The sequence below is a fragment of the Stegodyphus dumicola genome, chromosome 4 (genome assembly GCF_044657685.1).
Source record: "Stegodyphus dumicola isolate Sdum_Otavi_A_Nest chromosome 4, ASM4465768v1".
NCBI lineage: Eukaryota > Metazoa > Arthropoda > Arachnida > Araneae > Eresidae > Stegodyphus > Stegodyphus dumicola.
The window spans coordinates 44323488-44341135 of NC_140771.1; the positions used below are offsets into that span (position 1 = coordinate 44323488).

A 17648-nucleotide genomic window follows, 5' to 3' on the forward strand; every position below is an offset into this window, starting at 1 on the left:
AATATGAATTTGCATCTGTTTCAGAATTAATTATTATAATATCATAACCGCATAAAATTTGTTCGGATCTGACAATTGATCAAGATGAAATTCCGCGTTCGACCTAGGTGCTCGGGCATAATGCCTAACCTCGATCTTTTACGTTTATAAGAAAGTGTCCCATAATGGCCACAATAGCCGATAATATTTTACGTAAATGAAGTGAAAAATATTTTTAGGAAAATGCTTTTGAACAAGCATATGAAGAATTTCATAAAGATCCATGTAATCGTTTTAACCGAAATAAAAGTCCAAAAAATGTCTTCGTGTTAAATCGTTTTCAGAGAATTAATCTCCTACCCTCTCCCTTTTTTTCCCCCTTGAAAGTCCATTTGAAATTGGCCCCGCTGGTGGCTATCAACCATTCATACCGGTAGCTCATCCCGGGTTCGTATCCAGCTAACAGCCTGGCTGCATGAAATTTTCATTTTTTACCCTGTACGTGACTAGCCAGTATTCCTTTTTAAAACAAATAGCCTTTGCCGCTACCAACAATCAGTTCATCCATATGTAATTAAAAATCTTTGTTTAGGCATTGATATTTAATCAACGAAATGCCTTTCATGGACAGTGTTTGTTAGTTAATATGTAAATTACAGTGGTTGCTGTTAGATAATTTACTTTCATCGTTTCTAAAAATTCTAATTGAAGAACTAATCTAGACCTAGATGTATATACGGAGATTTCCTCGGAGAATCGAAATCGGCATTTCTATTTCTGTACATTTTTTATGAGTGGCAGCGAGGCTCGAGTTTCTTTATTGGTAAAACCTTGAAAGCGCTTTAAGTTCCGTCTTTTAATTCCTGGTCTAAACAAAATATACTTTGCAGACTATCAAATTGTAGAATCTGAAAAATTTTAATCGCTGACCTAAAAGCGAGAACAAACGTAAACATATAGCGAACATGAGAAGGGGAATGTGTGTAGTTGGTCTAGAGATAAGAACAGCAATGATAAGCTCAATATTCGTTAAAAAAAATTTGCGAGAAATTGTTCAAGGTTAAAAGTATGGTTATAAAATTTCTTGCATATTGAAAATCATTGAATTGGTTTGAAGACAGTTGCATCTTTTGTAGAGATCTTGGAGTTTTTTTTTTTTTTTTTTTTTTAAATTTTGCTGATCAGAACTTTAGTCAGCTATGAATTCGAGATGAGGCTCATTCATTGAAATGAAATTTCTCTAAAAGAGATTAATTTTTTGTTTTAATTTCTTGAACCTCTATATCTATAGCAATAAAACAGTACACAATTGCAAACTTTTGTAAAAAAAAAAAAAAAAAATAATCCAAAACTCAAACTGATTTATTTAATTAAAAATGAAAAACATTTAATTAAACTGAAAAGATTCTAATTTAATTAAAATTTTTAAACTTTTAATTTAATCAGTTAATAATTTTTTAATTTTATGTTTCTCACTCATTATAATACAGAACTGATCTCTCTAATAAATGTTTCCTTCAAGATATATCTTTGGTACTAATATTCTAATGTAAGTATTATGAACTCAGGCTTTCGCATTGGACGTACAAACACATTCTGTGACTTAATATATAACTTTTGTTTGTACTGTAAAGTCATTAACTTTTTAAAGCAGGAGATGTGATAAATATATAGTGCCTTTGCCGGGACTCGAACGCAGGACCTCTCAATTATGCGTCGAGTATGCTTCCAGTTACACTACGAAGTCATGCGTGGAGAGAATTTAAGTAATTTAAGAATGCTAAATAAGTTATTTAAGCGGATTTATTATTTTAGCATACAGCATAGTATAAATTTAGGGATTTAGGATAGGAGGGAGAAAATATTATATAGCGCTAAGTAATTTAAGAATGTAAAATGATTCATTTAAAAAAATTTATTATTTTAGCATACAGTATAGTATAAATTTCTGTTATTTCAGCTTATGTAGAATCTTGTGTTCCTTTTTTAAAAATATTCTTCAATTGCTATTTATGGATCCTGAAGCTGAGCTTAGTTCTTCGTATTATTTTTCAAATAAAAGAATGAAGGCCACCCCCCCAAAAAAAAACTGTAATTATTTGCACAGAAATTTTGTTATATCATTTAATTTTTATCACTGTCCTTTAGACTCCCCCCGCTGTACTGATTGATGAAGAGCTTTTCTTCTGTAGAAACGTGGATTTTATGCGTATTCCTTGCAGTGACTTTTAATTAGTTTTATAATGTGCAAAAAAAAGTAACTCACTGACGAGAAATTACGGTATTTAGTCTCCATGATAATGTATTTAAGTTTTCTAATCCAAAGTTGAAATTTCAAGTACACTCTTAGAAGCAGTATAATAATGCAGAATACAAAATCTTTCACATTACTTTGTTGAGGCATTAGGTTATTTCGAAGCAGGAGACGTGAAAAATGAGCAATGCCTTCGCCGTGACTCGAACCCTAAATTACGCACCGAGTGTGCTGACCATTACACCACGAAGGCATGCTAAGAAGGCAGGAGAAATACTTTATATACTTCCCCCTTTTAAAGGGCAACTGGGGTTAGGGGACCCAATCGTCAAATCCTGGGGGTGGAGAATCATCATCCACAACCACTTTTAGTTTGGTCGCCACTGTAGAGATATTAGGTTATTTCGCAGCAGGAGACATGAAAAATGAGCAGTGCCCTAGCCGGGACTCGAGCCTCGGGCCTCTCAAATACGTGCTGAGTATGCTGACCACTACACCACGAAGGCATGCTAAGGCTTGAGATATACCTTATAACACTGAGCAATATTAGGTGCAACTTGATGCATGAAGTTGGAGTTGGTCTCATGTTATCGGGATGGAATGCATTTCCTATATGATTAATGAGCTCTGGAAATATCTGGAAGATGGATTCATTGAAACTGCCTAGATGACGACAGCACACATTCGAACTAATTTGTTGTCTTGTTGGTAGGAGCTTGGAAAGAAGACCACACATAGGTTTCATCATTGACAAAATTTATTGGTGTCTGAATGGAAAGTGTTTCCATGCGTGTCATACTCACCTGATTTTGTGCCCTCAGACTTTCACTTGTTTTGCTCTCTTCAAAATTTCTTTTGTGGTATAACATTCAGTTCAGATGAGGCCGTATATCAAGACCTTGTTCAGCTTTTTGCCGATAAGCTAGGATCTTCCGTGACTGAGGAAATACGAAGCTCATTAAAATAAAGTAAAAAACCTATCAAACAAAATGTGTAATATACTGTTGACTGATCATTGTTCTATATGTAAATAAAGGACCTCTGAAGTACAAAGAAAAAATGCGCCATGACTTTTCAGACAGCCCACTATTTAGCTGAGAAAACAAGTTTCATTAGTGTGTTTCCCCCCCCCCCCCGAAACTTTTTGTCTGGTATAAAATGAACAATATAATTAAATCGCTGTTGTCATATAAGACAAGAAGAAAACCCGCATTAGGACTTGCCTTAGAATTTTATGCATAATTTTCCAATAGAGCTATTTTTCACAGGTAACGATTCCATTCTTCATAAGCATTCAGGAAAGGGAGAATTAGCACCAATTGGAGAATGCAAAGCTTTAGTTTTGATTACTGATCGAAACTAGATCAGTTTGGTTAACAGAAAAACATTTCTAGCTACAGAAGCCAATAGAAATGTAGTACTTCTCAATCAATCAGGACTCTTCTCGGTCAGGTCCAAGCTGGCTGCCTTATTAAGATCTACATTTATACAAAAAATTGGGAATGCTAATCTAGGTTCTTATTGTTTTGATTGTTAGTGTTACTGATTATTTTGGTTGCTTAGGTGGAAAGAAATGTGATTTGTACAACAATTGTTAAAAACATTAAAATTAATATATTGTTACGAAATGTACAGGCGCGGTAAGATAGCTTCCTCGCAAAGCAGTTTTAGGGTTGCCATAAAATGGCAATGGAGGCATGGTTACCATATTTGGCGAGAAATCGCTCATTTGGCGACAAAATTGGCGATGTGCCATGGACGAATGGAGAGCCTTGTGCAACGAATTTTTACCAGTTTAGCCCAGAATGTTCTCGAGCACAAGCCGAAAGATTTATAAACTTTGCTGGTCCGCAGTCAGTTAGAGTGCGAGATGGTGTGTCTCATCTAGTTAGTCCGTGCGAAGACGATCGAGTTGACAGCCGGCGAGTGGGTCGTCGAGTGCATCCAAGAGTCTCTTAGTGTATCGCGCTTAGTGCATCGTCGAGAGAATGTGTTAAGCTCCGGGAATGACTGAACCAAACAGTCGGGAGCTATGCTATGTGTACAGAGTTTTAATTTATTTTAACATAGTAGAAAAATTTAGCACAGTATCTTAGGTTAGAAAAGACACTATCAAAACCTTGGTAGGAAATTATACACTTTTTTGCTACTTTCTATTTTTTTTTTTTTTTTTTTCCTTATTATTATTTTCTTATGTGAAACTGTGCTGTCTACCCGTTTTAGCGTGAAGAAAATGTGACTGAATATTTTTCTAGTAATTTATAAAAATTATCACCATATTTACTGGCTTATTTTCCCCTTTTTTTTCTTTGCTAATTTTATCCTACGAAAATGAAGAGGAGAAAATTGTGCGAATAATTTAATTTCGAAAGACTTGGTTAGAGTAAGAACATAACAAATGAAAAGTGCTCATGGATAAACTACCGGTAGCTGTCACAATATTATTTTTTAAAAAGAGACTTACATTCCAATAAGACTAAATAGTAATATTAACTTTACAATATCTAAAAAGAAAGGTTTTTTCATTTCGACTTTCATGTTCTCGCCCGCTATTATTGTTATTCCTTGTAAGATGAAGCCTCGGCCTCAAATAATATGATGCTGCTGAGCTTGCTGTTTATGTCATCTGCTAAAATTTGAAGTCGTTGCTATCGTCTATATTGTTCTTATCTTCGTTACCGTTCAGTCTGTCTTCTCACCTGCAATGATCTTCAGAACCATCAAAAGAATTAGATATCCTCTTTTTCTTGAAACTCTTTTCATTTTTACATTTCCATCAATCACAGTCCACGAATCCAATTTAAAATTTCAAGAAGCTGGCTTTATAAAAGGAGATTACATGAATAAAGAATTTTCAAAAGCTTGTACTAAAAAACTAAGCTGGTAAATGCAGTATGTTTTCGCGTAATTTCAGCATGAAATAATTAGAACGGTAATATGATAATTATGTTGAGTCCATACACTTAGCATCGTAACATTGGGCTGCTTTAAAAGTGCCTGCACCTAATGGACATTGCTCAGAGTATGCTAATAGAAGAACTATCATGTGAGTGAACATGTTTAAAATTACCAGTGTTTATATATGATGTCAATACTTGAGTCAGTAATTGTAGTAAGAGTTGTGTCAGCTTTTTTCTTTTTCGGAGAAATCGCTGCGTGTGTTAAGTTTCATCTTGTACTTTTGATTAACTAAGAAACGACATGACTGAAAGAAAATCTTTGAGACATTGTGCAAAATTGCTTCTTTTGAAACATGGTTCATAGTAGTACTGAAATCTAAACATGTTAAAGCATAGCAGTGTAACAATAATCATGCCAATAGAGTAATTTCATGTAAAGGATTCTATTTCTTTGAAAAGTAACCAGGTGGGTTAATTTAAAATATTTTGTCGTAATCATGTCTTTTTAATCCGATACCTCTCTTTTAGTATCATAATGCAATTCTTTGTTGGGGGGGGAGGACATTTAGAGATCCCTGGGTTAAGATGCTGACATCTACATTATCATCACCATTGTGAGGATTCTTGTGACTTATAACCCAAAACATACATTTCCTAAGGGCTATTGCAGATTGATCGCCAGTTAGTTTAATGCGACCTGATATGACAGACGCCTTGCTTTTACGTTTTACTGCCCTAATCTGCTGAGGACTCATATCTTCATGAAGCTGAGGTGTCTGCATATTCTGATGAATTGTATTCTCTAAAATATATAAGTGAAGGAAAAAGTTCTCACTGGCATTTTTAAAGGGGGCGTGCGCAATCTAATTAGAAAAAAAAAATAAATAAATAAAACAAAGAATGAATATTGTTGTAATGCCCAAAACAGTATTTCCATCATTTTGGGATATTTCAGAGAATATTTTTAAATCATTTGTCACTGTCTACTTATATGGAATACTACTGTTCATGATAATTTTAAAAAACTAAGACGATCATCTTTTAAAATTGTCAGATCAAAAATTGCGAATAGTTATATCAAGATAGTCTCCAATGTGAAATAATTATTTTAATAATAAATTTTATTCCTCTAAAATTTATTTTCATATTTGAGCTTCTAAATGTTGTTGCGTGTATTATTTTGACCATAATGACTTGTTTACAGTTTTAATACTGTGCGGATTGCTTTAATATTAACATAACCAAATGAACTATTGATTGAGGAGGGGAGAGGAGAATCCCGACTTAAAATCCCGCTGTCCGAAGATTGCATTATGTAATTATATTGTAACTATCATTTTTTATATCTATATTTATGCTTATATCACCCTTGCTCCTGCACTTTTGCATTTGCTGTAAAGTCCCCACTTAATTGCTTTAGATTCTTTTTTATACCAGATTAATTGTGTACTAGTGTTTTTTTCAATATTGGCATTTCTTTTATAATGTGTACATTATTGCCCTTTACCGAGCACCTCCAGTTTTTCGTAGCCGGATTTCGTGTATCGGTAGTTAGGAATAGCGCATAGACTCTAGTTGGTTCATTTTTTCATCTCGAGATGTGTTACGGAACTCTTGTGTTTCACTTATGTCACGCTTCAGCTATTACAACTGTTGGATATGGACTTCTACAAACTCCCAACTTTAGTAACTAATACGTATTCGAAAATCGTTAATAATCGTCGTGAGTTTATACTATGATAGCGAGAGTTTCACTGGAAAAGATTAGCGTTCGCACCGCGCCTGAACCGAAGATTGCCGTAATGGTGGGGGGGGGGGGAGATTAAGTTGAAGTACTGATACGACGATAGTCTTCCGTTTTTTTCTTTGTAAAAACTATCGCAGCCTAAATATTTATTATTTTTGCTCATTTTAATTTCTAAAAAAGGAATAAGCATACTTGTAAGCTGCTTTTTTTTAAACCGATGCCTCTCCACCCCCCCCTAAATTTACATGGATTTCTTAGAATGTATGAATTGTGACAATAAATAAAGACCAGTAATCATGTTTCACGTCAGTAAGTCTAAATTTTATTTAAGTTTTGAATTAATTTCGCATTTGACGGCGTGTTCTTCAACTAAAGTAAGAAAAAACTTTTTGTTGTTATTTTAAAAGTGAAATTCGATTTTCGAACAAAAATGCGTACTTTTTATATAATTTAGAATTTTCAACAAAGAAATGAAGATTGATTGTTTGTTACCTGTGTGAAGCAACGAAGTATGACTGATTGCCAGTCATTCTTCGTTGCTTCGCCAAACATCAAACTTACTATTTGAGCAGGTTCCCCACCCCCTTGCTGCAGTCGCAATTAGTGTTCTTCACTACGAAATGTTCAATATATTAAATAACTCTTTGGATTTATCTTAAAATACACGGTCGTTCGGCCAGTTAATCAAAAACCCTCGACTTACAGTGTCGCTTTGTCAGTTTTAAATGCTTCCTCAAGAAGTGAGAGTGAAATAGTAGACTGAATTTGCTGGAAGCAGGGCTTTATTTCTAAAAATAGAAGTGCCGGAGCACTATGGAAGACCGTCAGGAAAGAGAAGCGAGAGCGAATAAATAAAATGACTACAAAAAAATCATTAATAATTTTAAAATAGTTGGTGAGTATCAAATTAATTAATAATTATTTAATTAATTCATAATGAATTTATTATTATTTATTAAAGTAATTAAATAATTAAAATTAAATAAAATGTAAAGAGATAAATTGAAATTTAATAAGCAATTTTTAATATAATTTTCTTGCTAAAAATAAATTTTTCGATATCAAATTTCTACTAAAATAGTTGTTCGTTTGCATAAAAGAAGTGCCGGAGCTTTCTTATTTAGGGCTCCGGCCCAATTTAAGCTCTAGCTGGAACAAGAGCAGCATTTTGGAATGTTCTTAATTTAGTGGACGACTGGAGCATATTTATACGTGACAGTAAAATTTTTTTTTTTTTTTTTTTTTTTTTTTTTTTTGCTTGTAGACTTTTGTATTCGGGTACATTTTAGTTAGTGACAGGATTAATTGGTTTCATATATAGTTCAAACGTTTCTACTCCATATTTGTTTTTAATTAATTTCACCTTTTTAGTTTCCATGTTTTAAATTGACCAGAGTGATTCAGTCAGTCATTTGCGTCGAAGATTTCAGATTAACTCATATTTGTGGTTTTTCCTGCTTACTCTTCGGTAGTATATATAATAAAAAAAAAAAAAATAAATAAATAAAAAACCCACAAAAGAAAAAATTAAATCATACCAAGCCGCCTTTAAGCGTGTGTCATCGATCGATACTCACTGTCCAAGGTCACTGCTCTCGTGGGTTTGCTGCGGATGGATGCCAAAGGAGCACAAAAAGCATCCTATTAAGCACGGCATACTCTGGCTCGCGATGTGCTCCCAACTTGTCGCCGGTTGTTGTAATTGCTCTTCTCCTTGTCGGAGAGTTAATACATTTGCTGCCATAACGCTTTATCATTGCAAAATTTATTTCCCTGCCCCTAAGATCGTTTAAAAAGAATAAATAACTATGCGGAAATCGAAGAACGCCACGAATGACTATTCTAAAATTCTCTTGGATCCTGTGGCTGTGTCATAGGTCGCATTCGAAATAGCTCTTAGAATGAAGTTATTTATTTTCGAATATCTATCGACAGTTGGTTATAAGAAGGAAATGTGAGGCCCTGAATAATTCTGTTATGTCCTTTCTTTTTTGTTAGGCTATATCATGTAGAGCAAAATAAGAAGTACAGTACAATTTTAATCGATTCCATTGAGACTTAAAAGCACGTTTCTGTCTGAATTTTTAAAACATCATTTTAAATTTGTGATTCATAAAAGATTTCACAATATTTGTATTGTAAATGTAAGAGTTGCTTATCTTCAACAGCAAAATTCAAAATTAGCAAGATCTAACTATTTTCCTGACTGTAATATGAATTTAAAAAGTTTGTAAATGTATTTTATGGGACAAAAGTAGTAGCCTCTCTTTTTCAGAAGCAAATAATTCTGCGCATGTACATTGGTAGCCCATAATATCACGAACGCGCAGCACATCGCGTTTAGTGAAATGGGAGAAAAATTATGAGCAATGTAAATGCTTAATCCCCTGACCTTCTTGTTTCCTTTTTATGAGGTAGGTAGCAGTATTTTGAGAAATTGCAGGAGAGTTTGGGGATGTGAAAAACATTAGGCTGTAGGCCCAAGCAATATGGATCTAATTGTCACTTGTTTGATGTAATAGTAAACAGTATCTGTTTAGTATACTGAATACTGAAATTAACCTTCAGCTAAAATTGGTGAATAAAACAGTATAAAGAAAAACTAGTTTAAATGCATAAATAAATTAGGTGTTTTTATTTTTTAGAAATTTATTTAAATTAATCAGCTTTTGAATAGTTGATCATATGTCTATGTTTCCAAGTTTAGAAGTAAATCTAACAAAATAGGCTTTTAATATAATTTGAAGTACTGTAGTGCTTTGATGATATGACTCATATATAGTTCATATATAGTATAGAATATAGAAAACTAAAATTTTTGTAAGAACTTCGTTAAAGAGAAAATTCGATAAGAAAATTGTTTTTCATGTCTGAATTAGTCTGCTCCCCCACCCACAAAAAACTGCATTTTCAAGACATTCTAAGTCAACTAAGGTTTCATTCGGAGGGGTGCATGTAAAAATATACAGGGTGATTCTAAATTGCTTTTACAAATTAAGAGGGGTGTTAGATCCCTCTTAATTTGCCATCCAGATGACCAACAATTACCATAGAACATGGGGTCGCATTCCACTCTAAGAGGCAGAAAAGAGGAATATTAGAATTCCAACCTGAACTTACAACAGTGTTGGGAGAGCGAATGAATGAGACCAAAAGTTGTGCAAACAGTTTAGTGAAAAACTCACAGGGAATGCACAAAACGGATAAAACCGAAAACTTGGCATCCAAGTGTTAATTTGAGCTCAGACTTTGATGGAAAACACTCAAATGCACATCTTTGGTTCACAAGGTCTTAGCCTCGCAAATGATTGCAACAAGTTAATTATCTAATCAAGAGCTGAATATTATCAACCAACTCCAACTCAAGGTAGGTTTGATACTATCAAGGTAGCAGTTTTTTCCCCCTTCACCATCTTCTATCCTGTCATTATCGAGTTACTGTGCTGCGCTCATTCTACTCAAAGGCCCTTCTATGGGAGACAAAGTTCTGACAGCTGGAACACAGCATGAACTTTTAGCATACAGCAAAAGTTGGAGTTAGTTGATAATATTCAGCCTTTGATTAGATAATTAACTTGTTGCAATCGTTTTCGAGGTTGAGACCTTGTGAACCAAAGATGTGCATTTGAGTGTTTGCCACCAAAGTCTGAGCACGAATTAACACTCGAACGCCAAGTTTCAGTTTTATTTGTTTTGTGCACTCCCTGTGAGTTTTGCACTAAACTGATTGCTCATTTTGGTCTCTTTCATTCACTCTCCCAACATTGTTTTAAGTTCAGGTTGGAATTCCAATATTCCTCTTTTCTGCCTCTTAGAGTGGAATGCGACCGTATGTTCTGTGGCAATTATTGCTCATATGGATGAGTACTATCACCCCTCTTGATTTGTTAAAAACAATTTAGAATCACCCTGTATTATATCATGCCTGAAAGACTTAACATAAGTTGAAAACAATTTTTTGTTGCAGTAGTTTCGTAAATTTATGTCATAATGCAAGTTTTCTATTTATAAAAAATAAAATTATTCATTAACTGCATATTCGTTATAGTTGTATCAGTTGTAAGTTTTATATATATATATTGAATGAACCAAAATTCATTGAAATTGAAAACAAGTTTTTCTAATACTTGTGCAATAGCTGCAAAGTAAGATGGTGAAAGTCTTTTTAATGCAAAGCAGTTAGAAATGATCGGGGGAGGGAGACGATGATATATATCCAAGACCCAGTTTAAGAAATCAGAAACCTTAGGCATAAAGATCTTTCAAGGTAACCCTGTGCTGACTTTTTGTGTTTTTGTAGGGGAAAAGCATGGTTAAAAGAAGAGTTATCAGAAGATTTGGGGGCTTTTTAAGACCCAAACCACAGTCTTGACTCTTATGAGCCTGAAATGAAATCAGATGCGATATGCGTATCTTTGAGTAGCAGGATTGTAATAGATCTTTACTTTTCCCTACTTACCCCCCCCCAAAAAAAAAGCTATTGATATGAATCATTTTGTATGCCAAAATGGCATAAAATAGTTATTTTTTTATTTATATGGAGGACAATTTTTAACATTCCCATGTTTCCAAAAATCTTATCAAACTATTCTGAATAACTCTTTATATCAAAACCAATAGTAAAATAAGGAATGAAATGAGTATATACAACGTATACAACGTACTTTTCATAATGATCAATCTAAGAAGGTGTAAAAGGGATTGTAGTGGTGGATGTGTGATAAACTAATTTGTCATAATATAATAATAGGAGTTACAGAGCCTGCAGTGAAAGAGAATTATATTTATATGCATCAGGTAACGTTATCTACAATATTAGTGCTCATTTGCTCATTACTAGCAGTTCTCATGCTTTGCTGTAAATCATTAGTCAGTCAAACTGCCGATGTTGAAAACTGATGTTTAGCCTATGCTGTAGCTAGTATGTAAGCTTTAAAGTATAAGAACATACATAATTGTATATTTTTTATGTGTGTTATTTTTGCTGTCTTGTAGTTTTTCATAGTCCAGTAGAACTCTTCCAAACCTATTTGCTGTTCCATATATTTCTTTATTTATTGCATAAAACAAATGCTGAATGAAATTTCTCCTTTTCATAAAGTCTTTCATTTTAATCATTTCATTTGACATTTTCATAAAAGGGAAAATCTCCTTTCATTTCATTTGATCAACCCTGAGTAAAAGGAAAAAAATATTAATGTAAATTTTTTGTGATGCTAAAAATGCACAAAGTGGAGACATATATGTATTTTTCTCACTTTTTCAGTGGAAGTATTATTGCAGTATTTTGTATTCCACATCATCCAATTTGTATTAGTTCTTATTCTATGATTTTTAAATTCTATAAAAATCTAAATCTATTTTATTTTTTCCAGTGAACGGTCCATTGCATCTGCTCGGGCATCTGTGATGGTATATGATGATATTAACAAGAAATGGGTGCCCAGTGGGTCTTCGAGTGGTTTGTCAAAAGTTCATATTTATGAAAATCAGTCAAATAATACATTTCGAGTTGTAGGACGGAAGCTGCAAGATCATGAAGTATGTATCTTCTCTGTTTCTAGAATTTTTTTAATAATTATTTTGCTGTTCAAATTATTAGTTGTGTGATTCTAGTTATTCAATTATTAGTTGTGTGTTGAGTATTTTTTCATATGTGTTGTAATAATATTTTTTTTTCCAGGTTGTAATAAATGCTTCCATACTTAAAGGATTAAAATATAACCAAGCCACACCAACATTTCACCAGTGGCGGGATAACAAACAAGTCTATGGCCTTAACTTTAGCAGTCGTGATGATGCTGAAGCATTTGCAATGGCCATGGTCAGAACTTTGGAAACTATCAACCAAAACAGTAAGTAAATTTATTTGTTAAACGGTAAATATGCAACATGATGTGCATATATGTAATCCAAATTTCAATGTGTTAATATGCAAAGATTAAAAATCTGCAACTAATTTTCTTTGTTACTATAGCGAAAACTTTCGTCTTTCAATGAGTTTTTTGATCTTAACAGTTACTGAGAAGTTCACTCAAAATAATACAGAGATTGATTTTGCTTATAGATGACTGTATTTGAATAAGATTTAAACTTCTTAAAACTAGAATTTTTGGGATGCGTTTTATGTATTTGCATATTTCACTGCACGGAATAAGTGATATTGATATGTTATTATCATTATCGGTAGATCAAAGTCATAAGCTTAATTAATAACTATCATTTAAGAAACAAACATCATTATTAGACATCATTTAAGAAAGAACTGTAATTATCCAGGATTTTGATTATCTGAGCAACTTGTTATGTTTAGGGCAAATAAATTTAAAATTGTTATTAACTAATGTGTGTTTTTAATTTTCATTGGTTTAAATATAAAAAGCGTTATACATTGTTTCGTCTTCTTGGCTGACATACAACTTAAGAAACATTGTAGAGACTATTAGTGGCTGCAGTTTAAAGTCTTTGATCCAGACTCGTCGGGACTTCGGCGATTCCGGATTAGGGATTTTTCCAGATTATAGATCATCAATTTAAATCTGGTAAGATGGCATGCAGAAATTATAAAATTAAAAATATGAAACCGTAATTTATGAAATAAAGAGCAATTATGATCTAAAGGGTATCCAAATATACAAAAAAAAAAGCTTAATATTTATTTGTTTACTTTATTATTAAACATTTCTTTCAATATAAGTTGTTTAAGTCATTAAACTCTGCTAATCATTTAACTTTAAAGCAGGAAATAATATTATCAACATAAAAATGGACTGTGCGATTATATCTTCTATTGTTTATTTTTACATTTCTGTATTGATGCAAGGCAGTTTTAAAACATGATATGCATAAGCAATAGAATAATGCATATAAAAAATTCCCTCCATGAGGAATGTGTAGCCTGCAAGGTAACATAACAAATATACTGTTATTAATGCTTGTATTATTAGTCTGTAAAATAAGGTTTTCTAGTACTTTTTTTTAACAAAACCAGATTGCAGTTATCTATGTTGCTGTCTTCTTTAGTGTTCATTACAAAAGAGAACTTAATGCCATTTCTTTTTCTTGCCTTTCATATTGAAAGTTGTGATTTTTTTAAAATTCTATGAAATTGAATAGAATATTGTTAAATTTTATTACATCAGAAAAATGGATTTCTATAAAACTTAATAAATACAAAAATTATTATTTAAAATGAAGCCTTAAAAAAAATTTTTTTAAAGGTTCTTCTCAAAGGCCTCCACCGCCTCCCCCCATGAATTCACAACCAGTATATCAAAGTATATCTGGGGACATTGAATGCAACAGTATAGAGCAACAAAAATGGTAAGTTTCTTCTTATGACCTTAATTTTTCCCATATTCATGCATACTCTCTTTTATAAGTTGTTTTTTTAATCTGTTGTATTTTTTTACTGTACACTTGCAATTATGAATTTTATGTCATTATCCATGTATCATCCGTGTTTTGCCAAGAGGGAAAAAATTAAAGGAGAGAAAAGTGTAAAGATTAAAACACAAGCAACATGCACTTTTGATGGGTATACTAATTTATTTGTGAACCATCTTTCATGGATAAAAACAATTTTACAAAACAATCAATAGAAACAGAATGTTTGCTAATCAACTGAGAAAAATGTAAGTAATTTCTGGCTTGGTTTATTTTCCACTGGATAACTTTTACCATCTTTAGTTCTTATTATTGCTCAGTATTGAGCATATCATTGGAAGAGTTTTGTTTGTAAAAACTTGTTTCAATTTGAAGTGCTTTATTTAAAATATTTTTGCATGTGTATTTTAAGTTCTTTAATTTCATGTAAGAATGAATCAAGCTGTCAACTAGATAAATAAAGACTATTTAAATAATTAAACAACTGTATACATTTGCTAAACTAGAGAAAGGAAAATGAATTCACATATTGGCTATGGAGTTGGATATTTGCATTTAACACTTTCAACCCTGGATTTTTTTAGATGTCCATTCCCCCCCAAAAAAGTCTACAAAACACTGTTTATAGGATTAGGAGAAATGTCTTGCAACATTAACAAGTGTAAAAACTTCCTACTACCAAATCATTCTGCAGTCATTGTTCAAGAGCATATCCTCAAAGATAGATATTTCACAAATAGATCTCTGTATATGATAGTGGCAAATCCACCAGCAGGACCGATCGGGTTAGACTGAACGCAGAATCAAGAACCAGAAAGGGAAACACTTCAGCTTTGCTGTGACTAATACAAATAACTCGATTTGATTCCATGGATCAATCAATCAAAAAAAAATTATCTTAAGCATAATATGAATGAGGAAAAGCTCTTCCCCCTTTCCCCATTTAGATATTTAAGGCACATTTAATGCCCCCTGGTTTGAGAACAATTTCGTCTTTGAGAAATTGTTTGAAAGGTAAAAAGATCAACTGAGAATTATTCAGCTGCAAAATCTTTTATTTAAGACTGTAGCGGGACAGAAAATTATCTCTTGATCATATTTTCAGATATTATCTTTTGGAAATGCCTCTGATATCAGTTTCTAATTCATATGTTCACCAGTTACAGTTACTTTAGCTTTCTTCAAACCGTCTTGAAAATGAACAAAAGTATTGAGTAGTGGTTATTTGTATATGCAAACACACAAAATGAAGGGAGAAATGTGAGTCTCCCACTGTCAGGATTTAACAAGCTTTTTGAAAATGGCAGAAAATTTTTCATTGAAATGGAAAGCAAATTTTGACGCTTTTAGAAAGCAGAGAAATATACGGTATAAAAAATCTCTTGTATTTCTTTATTCTAATGTTTCTAATAGTCTTTTTATTTGGCTATTGCTCTATTATATTCAAAACTGGTTCAAGAAAGGGAAGCATGTAATTTTATGCATATGAAAAAAAAAAAAAAAAAATGCATTACTGATAGTTTTGAGCCCCTTCTTTGATAGACTACTCAATGTAGTATGAAACTTTCTTGATAGCACTTAGTGCAACTTGAATTATGTGATTTATTCTGTCCATTAAATAAAATGCATATCAGTCAGAGACACTAATACACAAACTAATTGATGCTGGCAGCATTGGAGAACTTTTGAGCAGCGACATTCTGCAAACCACATCTTGGTTGTAAGCTGTAGCGAGCATTTGTCGAGTTACTTCACGAATGCTGGCCCTTGTCTTTGGCAAGTCACATCATAGATGCCATTATAGCCACTTTAGCTAACATTTGCTAACACAATAGCTTACTTCACAGAAGTTGACTATATCAGTAGGGCCAGCCCTATGTCGTACATAAGGTAGGCAACTGCCAACAGCGGCAAAACCAACTGAATTACAAAAGTATTGAGTAGTGGTTATTTGTATATGCAAACACACAAAATGAAGGGAGAAATGTGAGTCTCCCACTGTCAGGATTTAACAAGCTTTTAACAAGCCCTGTAATAAAAAAGAGTCACTACAAATAGACAAAAATGTTCAGTAAACAAATAGACAAAATGGCACTGCATATCTCTGAAGTTCCATTTAAGACAATCAGCATCTAAAATTCTACAAGTAGTGGTATGGTGATAATTCTATATTCAAAATACTCAATCTAGTTAAAAAATGAATTAGTGATAATATGACAAGTTCTATAATTTAATCTAACATGTCATCGTCAGCATTCAAACTGCGTCAAAAAAATTCTGAATAAATAATAAATCTGATTTCTGATAAATAAATTTTATGTATTTAAAAGGAAAGAGCTAAAAAATTGAAATTAATTCATGTATGGTACAACGTTGGGGGGGGGGACTCGCTTTCTGCTGTTTGATTAAAAAATGTCAGTCAGTTAATTCTAGTGGTGTATGGTGTACCTCAGTCTTGTGTGTTTCTAGTCTGCTAATAAGCATACAGAATTCCATTCTGCACTTGTTATTAATTCACATTAATGAAGAAACAGAAAGTGAAAAAAATCATAAATGTGCGTTGTGGATAATTGTTTTCCTCGATCTTATTATGAAGTCCACTTTCTTTCCTTTCCTTTTTCTTAGAAAACTGTTTCAGTGTGTTGATTTCAGTCTGCATATGTTTATAAAAACCTTTTATTAAGGGTAAATGTCATGTTAAGTCAAAGAAAAAAAAAGGAAAAGATCAGTGAAAAACTGAATTTTCCAGTACTGAAATCAGTCCTCAAAAAGTGAGTGCTCTCAAAATTAAAACTGGTATCTCACTGATGTAGATTGAATAACCATGCATGAATTATAGAATTATAGAGGATTATTATTTTGTTTTATTCAGTTATATTTTATGTAGTGTCTGCTTAATAGGAGTGCTGTAAATTGTTTCTTTGTTAGTTAGCAAGTGAAAATAGCGGATTATTATAAAAGGAGAGGGCAGAAAAACATAATGTTTTTTTTTAATTAAGAAACACATTAAATATGAAACTAACTTTTATTGGTGTTAGAGTGTTATGATTTAACATGCACTATTATTATTGCAGAAGAGGGAATAAAAATAAAAATTGCAGAAATAGTAAGATCTGGAAAGGAATTCTTGCAAGTGTTGTCCTTTTGAATTTATGATTTTAGAGGATAAGAGGTTTATTGGCATATGCCACTAAATCAGAATATAGTAAAGTTTGTGAAAACGCAAGGAAATATTTAAGGCAGAAATTAATTATGTGGGCATGATGTGATTTTTAAACGAACAGATTGATAACAATGCAAAGAAGGCCATTTTTCATTTGTTTCTTGTCATCAGTGTGCAGCTTCTTGTAACTAGTAAACTGATATTTTGCCTGCATGTAGA

At 32.6% G+C, this 17648-nt stretch overlaps 1 protein-coding gene across 4 annotated transcripts in view; it reads left to right on the forward strand.

The window, feature by feature from the left end:
• Window positions 1-17648, forward strand: part of ena (ENAH actin regulator enabled) — a 129034-nt gene that overhangs the window by 79494 nt on the left and 31892 nt on the right. For all 4 annotated transcript variants that reach the window (XR_015040641.1, XM_085814779.1, XM_085814778.1 and 1 more), the window contains exons 2-4: window positions 12256-12421; window positions 12564-12735; window positions 14101-14203. Coding sequence is in view for 3 of the 4 variants with exons in the window: in XM_085814779.1 (XP_085670905.1) it covers window positions 12256-12421; window positions 12564-12735; window positions 14101-14203 (441 nt within the window). In the remaining variant the exon portion in view is untranslated. The remainder of the gene's footprint in view (window positions 1-12255; window positions 12422-12563; window positions 12736-14100; window positions 14204-17648) is intronic.